The sequence below is a fragment of the Impatiens glandulifera genome, chromosome 3 (assembly GCF_907164915.1).
Source record: "Impatiens glandulifera chromosome 3, dImpGla2.1, whole genome shotgun sequence".
Classification (NCBI taxonomy): domain Eukaryota; kingdom Viridiplantae; phylum Streptophyta; class Magnoliopsida; order Ericales; family Balsaminaceae; genus Impatiens; species Impatiens glandulifera.
This window is the reverse complement of record NC_061864.1, coordinates 11192874-11206267: the sequence shown is the minus strand read 5'-3', so window position 1 is coordinate 11206267 and position 13394 is coordinate 11192874. Positions and strand designations below refer to the sequence as shown.

The 13394-nt window shown below is 34.5% G+C and overlaps 2 protein-coding genes across 2 annotated transcripts; both read right to left on the bottom strand.

Moving 5' to 3' along the window:
• Positions 1-333: 333 nt before the first annotated feature.
• On the bottom strand, positions 334-1892 carry LOC124929709. Its single transcript, XM_047470104.1, has 3 exons — positions 1806-1892; positions 1221-1736; positions 334-1020 (listed from the first exon to the last, which is right to left on the bottom strand). Exons 1-3 carry the CDS (start codon positions 1890-1892, stop codon positions 334-336), a joined length of 1290 nt encoding a protein of 429 aa, XP_047326060.1.
• A 5824-nt stretch (positions 1893-7716) lies between these two features.
• LOC124931502 lies at positions 7717-9387 on the bottom strand. Its single transcript, XM_047471980.1, has one exon. The coding sequence runs from the start codon at positions 9276-9278 to the stop codon at positions 7947-7949; it is 1332 nt and encodes a 443-aa protein (XP_047327936.1). The 5' UTR covers positions 9279-9387; the 3' UTR covers positions 7717-7946.
• Positions 9388-13394: the final 4007 nt, after the last annotated feature.

The window sequence follows — 13394 nt, the reverse complement described above, 5'->3', positions numbered from 1 at the left end:
TTGGCATTATATAATCCAATCTCAATTGAGAAATGAATTAAGGTTGCTAAAGAAACAGATGGAAAATATAATCAATCTGATGGGGGAGGGCACTTAGCGAATCGGGAGACACGTAGCGAATCGGGAGACACGTAGCGAAACGGGAGGGACTTTGCGAAACGGGAGGGACTTTGCGAAACGAAGAGTACTTTGCGAAACGGGAGGGACTTTGCGAAACGAAGAGTACTTTGCGAATTTACAATACATCAATTTACACAAAATAATTTACAATACATAATCCAACTTCCAACATATTCATCAAGGTTTACAATACATCAAAATAAGTTATCCAATTTACAAATAATAATGTTTAAGGTTCCATAATCTGATGGAATAACCGGACCGCCATCTTCTGCCTAAAAATCCCATATTTTCTGAGGTCACATTATGCACGGGTTGATTAGCGGTCAAGTGTTCCATGTACATTAGCGTGAAGACCCCACAGTCCCCGCTCTCTGTTGCCCGCGGGACTTCTCCAACCTTAGGAGCAGCGGTTTTCACTTTGGGGTGTGGAAACCGTTTGTATGTCATTGGTTGGAGGGGGCCTTCGAAGTTGAAATTAGGATACCTTACCCTCTCACCGGGAGTGATTGTTTTGGCGAATATACATGGAATCATGTCGCAGAAGGGTTTCAAATAAGGATCCAGATTCTTATAAAGATAGGCGTCACAGTCGTACACGTCAATGCGGTACTTTTGAAGACGTGCTACACATAAAATCCAGTGTTTCTGGTTAATGTTCACTGGCATGTAGACGTCGTCAATTGTAGACCACTCTGGCATATATCTATGTGGTGCGCCCATATAATAGTCTTTGAATTCGTCGACTGGAAATTTGGCAGGATCCTTAATAAAATCCCTGTGCAGTCGCCTGATTCTATCCGACAATACGCAATCCCCAATTGCCGCAAGTGTATTTTTATATGTTTTGGGATAGCAGGAAATCCTTTTCCGCAGAAGATGGCAGAATGCATCGATTTCCTGCACAATGGGAGCATACAACATACATTGAGTACATATCAAACAACATTGACTAAGTAAGTACTTTGCGAAACGAAGAGCACTTTGCGAAACGAAGAGCACTTTGCGAAACGAAGATTACTTTGCGAAACGAAGAGTACTTTGCGAAACGAAGAGTAATTTGCGAAACGAAGATTAATGAATTGATTTGAACGACTTACCTCGTCTTCAATCCATGTAAGCCTTGTTACAACTCTAACCAACACTTCCTTCTTTGCTTGAACCGTATGTAAATCCGTTGTCGAATTATCGGTTTTTGGATCATCCAACCACGCCTTTACTTTATGAAGTAGCTCATCATCAAATTTTTGAAGGTGATTCACTTTCATAGGATCCTTTGTCTTGGGCATTTTTGACAAGGAAGGGTTGGTGTACGAGTCATCTTTTTTCGGCTTCCTCACTCTCCTCCCATAATTTCCTTTAGGAGGAGTATTGTATAACTGGAAATCGTCATTGTCATCATTGTCATCATTTGCCTTCACATCCCCCACAGTCTTCTCATCCTTCACCTTCACTTTCAAATCCTTCAGTTTCAGATCAACCTCCACATCATCCACCCTAGCCACACCGTCCTCCAATTTAGCCTCAACCTCTATCTTTACGTCCTCCACCTTCGCATCCTCCACCTTCTCATCATCATCTACCTTCTCATCGTTGTCTTTTCTTTCATCCTCCACCTTCTCTTCATCATCGACCTTCTCATCGTTCTCCACCTTATCCTCATCCATCTTTTCATCATCATCCACCTTCTCATCGGTCTCCACCTTCTGTGCGTCCTCCACCTTCTCAACGTCCTCTTGTTTTTCATCCTCCACCTTCTCATTGTCCTCCATTACATCGTCTTTCCCATCAGTCCCATCATTCACCTTCTCATCATCCCCCACAGTCTCCTACAAAATAGACAAAATTCACACTTAGCGAATCGACAACAAATAATTTGCGAAACGGAAACTACTTTGCGAAACGAAAAATACTAACTTAGCGAAACGGAAACTACTTTGCGAAACGAAAAATACTAACTTAGCGAAACGAAAAATACTAACTTAGCGAAACGGAAACTACTTTGCGAAACGAAAAATACTAACTTAGCGAAACGAAAAATACTAACTTAGCGAAACGGAAACTACTTTGCGAAACGAAAAGTTCGCAGAATACCTCTTTCTTCTCCTCCTCCTGTTCAACCTTGCTCTTCTCAACTTCGACATCCTTCTTAGAATCCTTAACCTGCAAAATATGTACTGGTTAGATCAGATATGTACTTAGCGAAATAAAATGTAAAGTGCAAAATTCAATATCTCCATACCTCAGTAGTCTTTTCCTCTTCAACCTTCACAGCCTTCTTAGAATCCTTCTTCTTACTCTTCTTCTTCTTTATATTATCCTCCATATCATCTAATCTGGTTAATAATATGGACATCCTTTTGTTGGATTTTTCTAACAACTGTGTGGACATATTAAAAACCATCTTCTTGAACGACTCAACGTGAGTTTGTTGAGTTTGTTGGATTGTGATTTTTAGCTCTTTGATGAGCTCTGTTTTCATCTTTTTCATCTCCTCTTTCAACTCTATTTTCAGCTCCTCCTTCATCTCATTAAAATCACATCCAACAGTAGGTGTTGGAGCCCGAGGAGAAGGTGTGTCAGCCCGAGGACTTGAGGTCGCGGATGGGGGAGTAAGAATGTGGGCCGGAATCGATTCATAAGCAAGCTTCTTCTTCAAGTTGGCTGCTTCTTTAAGAGTAGCATCAGCCTTTCTCTTCCTCGTGGCAGGTTTGGGAATCGGAGTAACTTCTTCATGTTCACTTTCTTCTTCTTCTTCATCAACATCATCTTTTATTACCTTCCCATCAGTAAATCCCTCAAAAAAATCATCAGCTGTCTCGTCGATTTGCTCAAATACATCACCACTGTATAACCTCTTCTCCATGGAGGACTCTTCCATCTCAGTCACATCCGTGGTCTCTAGAGCAGTCTTAACCTCCATCGATGTGTTTTTCCTGTTGGAATGATAGAGTAACAACCTTGGGCGTAGAGGGTCATTAATCTCATTCCTTCTGGCGAATTTAGGGATAAAGTTTTCGAAGATCTCATACGTCCACACTTGAAGTGCCAATGCGAACCCATAGATGTTATATGCAAAAGGAGCATAAGGATCTTCAGCCAACTTTTTCTTCTCAAAAAATGAGGTACAGAGGTGTTTCATGTTCTTGTTTAAACCCTTGAGGGTGGCTCTAAAGGTGACCTTCCCCCATGGATATTGGAAGAAAGTGTCCTTGTCTTCCACCAGGTTGAGTATTTTTGGAAATATAACTCTTTTTGGGTCAAATGTGAATATGTACTGGCAAATCAGGCATACCAGCCCCATCTTGAATGCATCTTCCTTGTCTTTGCATTTGAAAAAAGCCTTCTCGAACTCGCACATTTTCACACTCATGCTCCCTTTAAAGTATTTAACCGAGAGAGGTGGACAACGGCGCAATTTTTCTTGGTCCAACTCAGGATAAACGCCGAAACATAGGCCGGTAACCAACGCATACTCCTTCATACCAAATACAAGCTTTTGCCCATTCACCATGAAAGTTATCTCCTTGGAGTTTGAGCTTAACCGCCTCAACAACATTTGATGAACAATACTTCCTGAGAACTGCAAGAGGGGGGCTGTGAATAATGATCTGAACTGGGTATTGTACACACTCTCCAGAAGATCCATTTCCTCGAACTTATTCACAATCTTCTTCAGGGTGAGGGCACTTTTCCACGAAATCCGACCGGGAAACTCAGTAACAGTTGTTTCTGCCATCTACAAAAGGAAACAACATCATAAAAAATGTTCGAACAAACACATACAAACGTAAGAACTTAGCGAATCGGGAGGCACCTCCCGATTCGCTAAGTGCCTCCCGATTCGCTAAGTACTTAGCGAATCGGGAGGCACTTAGCGAATCGAGAGGTACCGAGCGAAACCGCCGTTAACTGAACATAAGACAGCATTACCGAATCGGAAACAATACGAAACTAATCAGAAACAACAATAAACTTAACATGCAAAAACCCTAAACAAAAATCTGAAACAAACACTTAAACTTAACATGCAAAGACCAAAATCCATAAGCAAAAAACCAGAAAATGATCGGCCACAACTAGGTATAGCGAATCGCTAGGTACTTACCGAATCGGAAGGTACTTACCGAATCGGAAGGTACCTAGCGAAACCCTAATGAAACCCTAATGACAACAAACAAAAATATACTGAACAGAAACCCTACTGGCGAAAAATATATACTGAACAGAAACACTTAACATTACACTAACATGCAAAAACCACCAATGAACAAAAAAGCAGAAAATGATAATGAACTAACCTTAACCACGAACGAGAAGAAAGCAGAAATGATCGAGCTTGACAAGATTCAGTGAAGAGAAAATGGGTTAGAGAGAGAGAGTCGGGCGGTTGAAATGAAATGTTCTTAATATTTTGAATATATAAGGTCTAGCGCGTGTGAGTACGCGCGTCTCTTCAACTTCCGTAGCGAGTCGGGAGGCACTTAGCGAATCGGGAGGGACTTAGCGAATCGGGACGGACTTAGCGAATCGGGACGGACTTAGCGAATCGGGACGGACTTAGCGAATCGGGAGACACGTAGCGAATCGGGAGGGACGTAGCGAATCGGGAGGGACTTAGCGAATCGGGAGGTCAACGAGCTCCAGCTAAGAGAAGATGGTTTGAATACGTTTTCGCTAATATATTTTAATAACGAAATCGAATTCAAACCATTCTCCTAGCTGGAGCTCGTAGTACTTAGCGAATCGTCAAGTACAAAATTTTTTATTGGTTTCATAGGTAATCTATCTCGTTTGACAAGGTATCAACAACAAAGTCATGGTTTTGAAAAGAACATGTGTTAGCAAAACAAACCCTATAATTTTACATGGAAACATTTAGATTCTTCAGAAAAAGTCTTTGAAGAAGCGATCATTGAACTCCAGATAAGAGAAAATTGTTTGAAATTTATTTCTTATCTGGAGGTCAATGATAGATTCTTCAAAGGCATTTTCTGAAGAATCTAAATGTTTCCAATGTAAAATTAGAAGGTTTGTTTTGTTAACACATGTTCTCTTCATAACCATGAAGTGATGTAAATACCTAGTCAAATGAAGTTCATGATTAACTATAAATAACAAAAAATCTTGATACTTAGCGAATCGCGAGGTATACTGCGAAACGGTAAGTCCGTAGCGAAACGGTAAGTCCGTAGCGAAACGGTAAGTCCGTAGCGAAACGGTAAGTCCGTAGCGAAACGGTAAGCAGATCTGAAACGGAAACACATACGCTCTTATCAGACATAGATTTTCAGCAATTATGAACAAATAACAAATAATAACCTAACGAAATGCTCAAACATGAACCAATATGAACCATATCAGCAATAAGAATCAACAAAACGGAGAAAATGATGGACATAAAGGAAATATGAAAAGGTTTATGAAATGAAGAAAGCCTAAACAAGAACATAACTGTTAGAATGAAGATCTACCTCGACGCCGTTCAAATAGTTAGAATCGGAGAAATCACATAAACCCTAGTATAAGAAACCTGCATGCAAAATAGATCTAGGGTTAGAAATCGGCAATAGATAAACATAAATGAATTAGTTAGGTTAGAAGAGCTCGGATCGGGTTTGATTTGTATGGAAACGGAGACGTCGTCGCCGCCGGCCGCCGTCGTCGCCGGCCCCCGTGAGTGAAGGAGAGAATTGGAGAAGAGAGAGAAAAAAATTTAGGGAAATGAAATTATTTGGGTATTTATACAAACGTCTAATCCACTTCGCGAAACGCTAAGTCACTTAGCGTTTCGCGACAAGGGCAAAATCGTATAAAAAAAAATAGAACACCACGAGCGCAAAAAAAATTATAAAATTCCACCAGGTCAAATAACCCGGTTTGCAAGGTCATTTCGTCAAATTTCCCCTCTGAACAGAGGTTGACACTCTGGTCTCTGACCTCCTGTTTTAGATCTAATAATTCATTTTAATTAATGTCAGTATAGATTATTTTGTAGAATAGTAGCCTTATATTTTTTATAGTCACAATATTTTCTAAAATCTGGTCCATGTGTGAGTTCACTACTAAACTCTCAAAGTCATGAATGGTAGCAATACCAAACTAAATATGGTGTCTTGAGCTAAGTCTTTCATTAAACCATGCATGTAAATCTTAATTAATTCCATAATGTTTTTCAAATCTTTTAATATGCATTAATATAAGTTGAGCATATTCCTGCACTTTACTCTTGTGATCAATATGGATATGGTCATCGATTGCAAAAGGCTCCACAACATGAACATCGATGGCAAAAGGCTCACACTACTTTTATTTACTTGTTTTATTAAAAAATATAAATCGTCATTTATTTAAGTCCATCATAATTTTATTTTAAATCCACCCCACCCCATCACAGAATAATGAATTCGTCCCTAGGCTCAGGTTGGGTGATATAGAACTTGATGATTCAAACGTGGACAAAAGTTATCAACTGAAGATATTTGGTTAGCAAGTCAGAAATTTTATATATAAGAATATTTTATGATATATGGAAAAGAGAGAAATATATATATATATATATAATATAAAAATAGAGAGAAAGAAATAAATAAGATATAATTAATGATATTATATATTTAAAAATTGGGTACCCACAGAAAGTGGGACTTGTCTCAACCATGGGTTGGGTTGAATCGGGCCGGACCAGACTTCCATCACTATCCTGGCTGGAAAATATACTCAATCGACAATTTAATTGATCGCGACAAATTTAAAAAATGGCCATTAGGCCCATGAACGTCTTGAACTAACTAATATCTATTTTATATATAGTGTAAGATCACATCTTTTAAGTTTAATTAACATCAGAAAATTCAGATTATCACTTATGGCTCTCATAGCAGCAGGGTGTTCCTAACTCAACATGTATATACAATCCTAATCAAACACACAAAAATAAAATCAGAAAATATTCATGTAATTTTTGATTCGGGTCGAAATCAGGTCAACCCGTTTAACCCGATTAATAAACATGTCGAAATCGAATCGACCTGAAATAACCTATAGTAGATCCGTCAACCCGTTTATAATATTTTTTTTTTAAGTGTTGTGTTTGTCATTTTCTACCGATTCACTCATTTTTTATTTTATGAACGAATTTGTGATTTAACTTTATTTAATTTTTTGTGTTTATGTTATTATAATTTGAATCAGAGAGATGTGATATTAAATATTTATTACACCGGGATAAATCGGTTGGATTCGAATTGAGATGGATTAATCGAGTCGGGTTCGAGTCAATTAAAAATAGATATATCTAATTTAGATTAGATTCAAGTTAATCAGTAGACCCAAATATGTCAACCCAAATCCAACATAAATTGTGAATCCTAAATGATTTGAAAGGTAAGCATTTATTTTTCAATGTACAAAGTTGGCATTAATGATATTTTCTCATTTGATTTTGGTTGTTAATAAAAATTTAACCATCTCTTAATTTTTTTAATCATTCAGTTATTTATTTATTTATTAAAATATTTATATTGTATTTTATAAAAAATATACGAAGATAATTCAAACATTTAAAATTTCAAATAACTATTTTTGAAAACAAGAATCTAATAAAAACCAAACAAATAGATCAATAATAATAAAATTTTATAACATTCCTTTCAAATTCCAACACTAAATAATAATAATGTCGAAATGATGAATGCTGACACGCTCGCTCTCATGTAGTCCTTCACTATTAATTAATAGATCAGGACTAAATTCATAAATAAATATATATATATGCTAATAACATTTATATACAAAAATCATATATCATCCATCCATCCATCCATCTACAGCCGTCTATTCTCATCAACGGTTCCTAAATAATGCAGGTCCACATTCGCTACCCTGGACCCTCCTCCTCTGCCCTTCCACGGCGATGTCGTCTTCCCCAAATCTCCGCCGGCGCCGGCGCCGGTAATCTTATTATTTCCGATAGCAGCGGCCATCATCCCACCTTCATCTTCTTTATCTCTTTTCAAGTCTCCGGGAGGCAAAAAGAACTCCAACGATAACCCCATCACATTAAAACCAACTTCTTCGATCATCCACGATTCCTCCATCTTCGTCCTCGTATGGGCCCCGTTTCCATCTCCATACCTGAACAACGAAACGGTGGTGCGTCCGCCGTGGGCGACGTTGACGCCGTCGATGACTCTGTAATCAAGTATGGATGATTCCATAGTCGTTTCCCAGAAGATACTATTATCATCGTCTGATTCTGCGGCGGCTAGGGTTTTGATACGGAGGAGATGTGAATCCTCAAGATTGACTAGCAATCCAGTTCTCTGACTGAAATATCCCCAAATTGTATGACGAATAATCTCGACGTTGTTGCTGCTTCTCGCTTTTAAAGTGGACGATTCAGTTTCCATCTTCAAAACGAAACAATCTTCCCCGTTGATCGTCTTCTCCCCGATGCAGACTGAGTTCCAGAATAGATTCGCCGTCGATCTCGGATCAAGACCCTGTAAGCATCTTCGGAGAGGCCTTGGAGGTCCACGGGAAGCGTGGGAATTATGCCATGGAGTTTGCCGCCAAGCTACCTTACCGTCACTACCGGCGGTGATTTTACAGCCGGAAACCAAAAGCTCTAAACTCCATAGATCCGGCCGTTTCTGCCATAAAACAAATCCACCCATTTCTCCACCGCCGGTATTATTAGTGACGGTTTTCATCCGCCGGTTAGAGCCGTCGCCGTCGATGAACTCCGATGCGGACATTTTGACTTTGCCTACGGCGTACATGCTTTCAATTGAATCGAGCGCCTTGTCACCTCCGGCGGCTGCGATATACTGTTGCACGATGTACTTTGCGATGGAGGACTCAATGGGGAGGTTTCCGGCGATGTTGCGAGAATTAATGGGGCGGGTGTGGTCGTCGATGGGGAGAGGAATGAGTGGAGCTCCGACTACGCCGAGAAGGAGTTGGATTTCGGCATTGCGGCTGCCGCCAAAGAAGGAAGAAGGAGATCTGTCTTGATTAGGTTTAACCCATGATTTCATGTTTTGCCATGGACGGATTTTGTTATTATTGGATCCAAAAACCTCGTCTGGGATGGGAACTTCAAGGACGGTTTCTAGGCCGTCTTCTCGGTCGAGATTGGGAGAAAGCATCCTCATTTTTGAGCCAGGAGAGATGGAGAGAGATAGAGAGAGATTTGCAGGTAGTGTGTTGTTATGGTGTGGAAGGGGGGAGAGTATAAGTAAGAGTTGAAAAAAGGAAGAAGAAGAAGAACCGAATGAATGAGAGCATGGAATTGGTCGTTTTGCCAGCCATGTCGTGATTGCACGCTTACTTTCTCTATTTTATTATTAATTATTATACTTTAATTAATTTATTATTCACTTTAAATCTACTTACCACTACTTATTTTCTCTTTTATTCTCTTTTTTATATAATACCCATTCTTCTAAATTTAATCATGGATTTTAGGAGGTGGAAAAGGCAAATTGAAGTTTAGATCCCATAGTCTAATATTTGGAACTGCGGCTTAAAATATTTTTTGAAAATTTATTTACAAAATAGGTAGATTAAGTATGTTTTAAAAAATTATAAAAATTTTGATTTAATATTTTATTTTATTTTATTTTGATGTGTGCTAAAACCCACTCCAACCTTAACATAAATCTGCCCCTAGTTTATATAAAAAAAAACTAAATGTCTATGTTAAGTTTGAAGTGGTTCAAGCGCCCACAATTTATTTATTTTTTCATTTATATTATAACTAATTTGTTCATTTAAGAATTATGATATAAGACTTTGTTTGATCTTTAGATTTTTTGATTTTTTAACGTTTTTTATAAAAAACTTAACTAACAATTTAATATTTACTTTATCTATCTAATCACTCTTTTCATCTATTAAAATACCTAGGGCAATTTTGTAAACAAAATTTCTCATAAATAGATTATTATTTTAAAATTATAAAAAAAAATCTGACAAAAAAAAAATACAGTGGTCAAATTAGCACAAATTTTTCATGAATTAATACGAGTTTGTGCATATTTTCTCGAGAATTAAATAAATAAATAATAAATAGTTTAAAAAAAAAATAGAGTGCCACATATATATATATATATATATTTTAAATCTACCATTCATTTATAATTTTCACAATTCTTGTTTAGTTTGGACTTAATGGTACGTCAACTAATCATCCAATTTTTAGTCTAGTTGTACGTAAACGAAGACAATTTGTTCAATCAATGAAATTTATTAATAGAATAATAGATTTTTCACGATTTATTTTGTTTTTGAAATGTTGGAATTTAATCAAATCTTAATACTTTATTATACTAAATGATTTGGTTATACATATTGAATACGATTAAATAACAATTTGGCTATATTATATATTTTTTTAAATGGATATAATATCTACATATTAAATATAAAGCTTCATCAAATTAATTAACAAATATTGTTTACTAATTACTACAATATATATTTTAATTAATTCTTCCTTTTTCCTAATATGATTCTCTTTTTGAACATAATTTTCTTGTGTATATATAACGTTTCAAGTTATTTTTTGTATTTTAGGGTAAATGTCACTAAATGTTTTCTTTCTATAATAGTACCCTTTGCTTGTTTAAGTGACAAATGTTTTGTGTAAGAAATTAAATATTTTATGTTAGATTCTTAACCTAAACATTTTAATTCATGCATGTTAGTCACTTCCGAAGTAAGAAAAAAGTACTTATCATGTTGGTTGGTTGTTCTTAATCAATTATGACATAGGTGAGTAATTGTTATGAGATTTAATGCCTTAACTTAATTTTTTTTTTCGTTTTACATATTTTAAGTTAAATTAAAAATGTAGAATAATTTTGCATTATATATAAAATAAATAGTTAAACTAAATAAATATTATATTAAAATAAGGAGAACTAGTCTCAAACCCCGCACTTTCAAATAAAATCAAACCCGATTGGTCTCTTAAACTAACTCTTATATATGGACTACTCCACGATGGGTCCACGATGGTCAGGTTATTGTATATTATAATTATAGTTTTTTTTATTTATTTTTGGTGTGTTTGGAAGGGGTTATGATTTTTATTTTTTTAATTCAAATTACTTTTTTTTTCTCCAGGTATATAGTTAATTACCATTTTGTTTGGCCATGGACCATGGTCCTACAGTATACTAACTTGACAAGTTGCCATGGCGCTCACTTAGTATCATACTTGCCTGCCACTCCATTATTGATCTCTAATATTAGATATTTTTAAAAATTCTTGTGTCGGTATTAAACATTATTATAGAATTGTTTTTATTTTTTAAACATTAACATAGAATTGAATTAAAATAAAATAAATTAAATGAAACATAATAATAATAATAATAATAAATGATATGAAGGAAGGTAGGTTCGACAAAGCAACGGCCGATCGGTATGGCCGACCGACATTTCCATTTATTTAACGAAAAAAGAGTATATATTATAGGTTGTTGAGAAGACACACAATCCGATTGTGTCTATTTAAATTAATTAATTAATTAATCAACAACCATATATATGTATTTCTTCATCATATTGTTTGTTACCAAGTGCGCTGAATCTTTTATCCTAATTTGGGCTTCCCCACCGTTGATTCACTGACACGTGTAACGTGTTTCCATAACCTATGATTTTTGTGCTAATTAATATATATAATATACATATATAAATAAGATATTAATGTTCTACCTCAATCATGTCACCCACGTTCTTGTATAATTAATTCTTCTTACCATATATTTTAATGACATCGTACTATATATATAATTTAAATGATTTCAACTCTTTATAAGTTTATTTTTCGATTCTTACTAATAACGTTTTTAAATTGTTTATCGTGTTTGCATGAGAATCTTAGATAGTCATTATTGATTCAAACAAGGGATAAAGGATAATTACAAATAACCCATCTCAACAAATAGTGGATGACAAAATTAAAAAAAATAATAATAATAAAAAGAAAGTAATAAATGCATTCATCAGTACATAAATTGAGATGTATTGAGCTAGATGAGTGAACCGAATTTTTGGAAATGATTAATTAGTATAATTATAATATATGAAAACGGTGAAGGGAATATAATTAATTACTTTATAAATAAATAAATACATGGATCATCATGTTATGGTTTCTTCATTTTATTGTTGTGTTCATGTGCTGTTTCATTGTTTTGTACACGACAGGGACAAAAATATACACGAAATGATTGTCACTTTATAGCTTTAATTTAATAGTGATGCTTTATTTATATATATAGTTTGGAAATAATTCCAAAAAACTCCCTCATCTGTGTTATTAGAGAATCAAATTATAAACCCTTCAATATTTTCCAACTCTAATTTAATGAATCTTCTAATAGACAATAATGGTTTCTAAATGAGTAAATGTTACGGATTTTTATTTATACTATAAATAACTTAAGTTGAGGTGGGTTCATGCTAGTTTTTTACATTAAAAATAAATAATTATTTATTTTACTATTATATATTTATCTTAAAAAGTCATACATAAAACATATATATATTTTAAATAGTGACAAAAGTCAATATCTAAACTATTAAAGAAATATGTTTAATTCTTACTTAAAAAAAAGTTTTAAATTAAAAAGTGAAGGACATCACTATAAAAATATATAAATAAAAACCAATAGTTTCTATTTGATACCCGTTAATATATTATATAAATTTTTTGAGTTACAAATTTTGATATATGTCTTTTATCTTTTATCTTTTATTTAGGCAAAAAAGTATTGTAATATCTCTTGTAGACTCCTTCCTTGTGTTTAGAAAAGTTTTAAAATAGCTATTTGCAGTATTTAATGGATGAATTTTCAAAAAATTGATATTTAGGAAACAGTTGAGATAAGAAAATCTGTTAAATGAATAAAAAATGGAAAATACAATTTGTATATAACTTAATCTGAAAATTTTAATATTTATTTGAAATAAATTAATTTGATAAGTGTTATTTAAAATTATTTAATTTTTATAAACTAAGTTTAAATTAAGATATATATAATTATTTTTTAATTCAATAAATTCAGTACAACCTCCTAATTATGTCTTTATAATGACATTTTAGTCTGATTAGGTATATATGGATTATTTAAAATATCATATTATTCTTATTTTATTTTATCATATACTTATTTTATTATTTAAAATACTAAAATATATTTTATTTTAAAATTTTATTTTATCATTATATATCAATACCTTTTAAATCGTTTATA

Bases quoted from the DNA above. Each gene is read 5' to 3' on its own strand.
- LOC124929709 (XM_047470104.1), bottom strand. From the start codon at position 1,892: ATGGAGGACAATGAGAAGGTGGAGGATGAAAAACAAGAGGACGTTGAG. The intron at 1,737-1,805 runs GTGGATGATGAT...GATGAAGAGAAG, and splicing joins AGGTGGAGACCGATGAGAAG to GTGGAGGATGAAAGAAAAGA. The intron at 1,021-1,220 runs GTAAGTCGTTCA...CCCATTGTGCAG, and splicing joins TTACATGGATTGAAGACGAG to GAAATCGATGCATTCTGCCA.
- LOC124931502 (XM_047471980.1), bottom strand. From the start codon at position 9,278: ATGAGGATGCTTTCTCCCAATCTCGACCGAGAAGACGGCCTAGAAACC.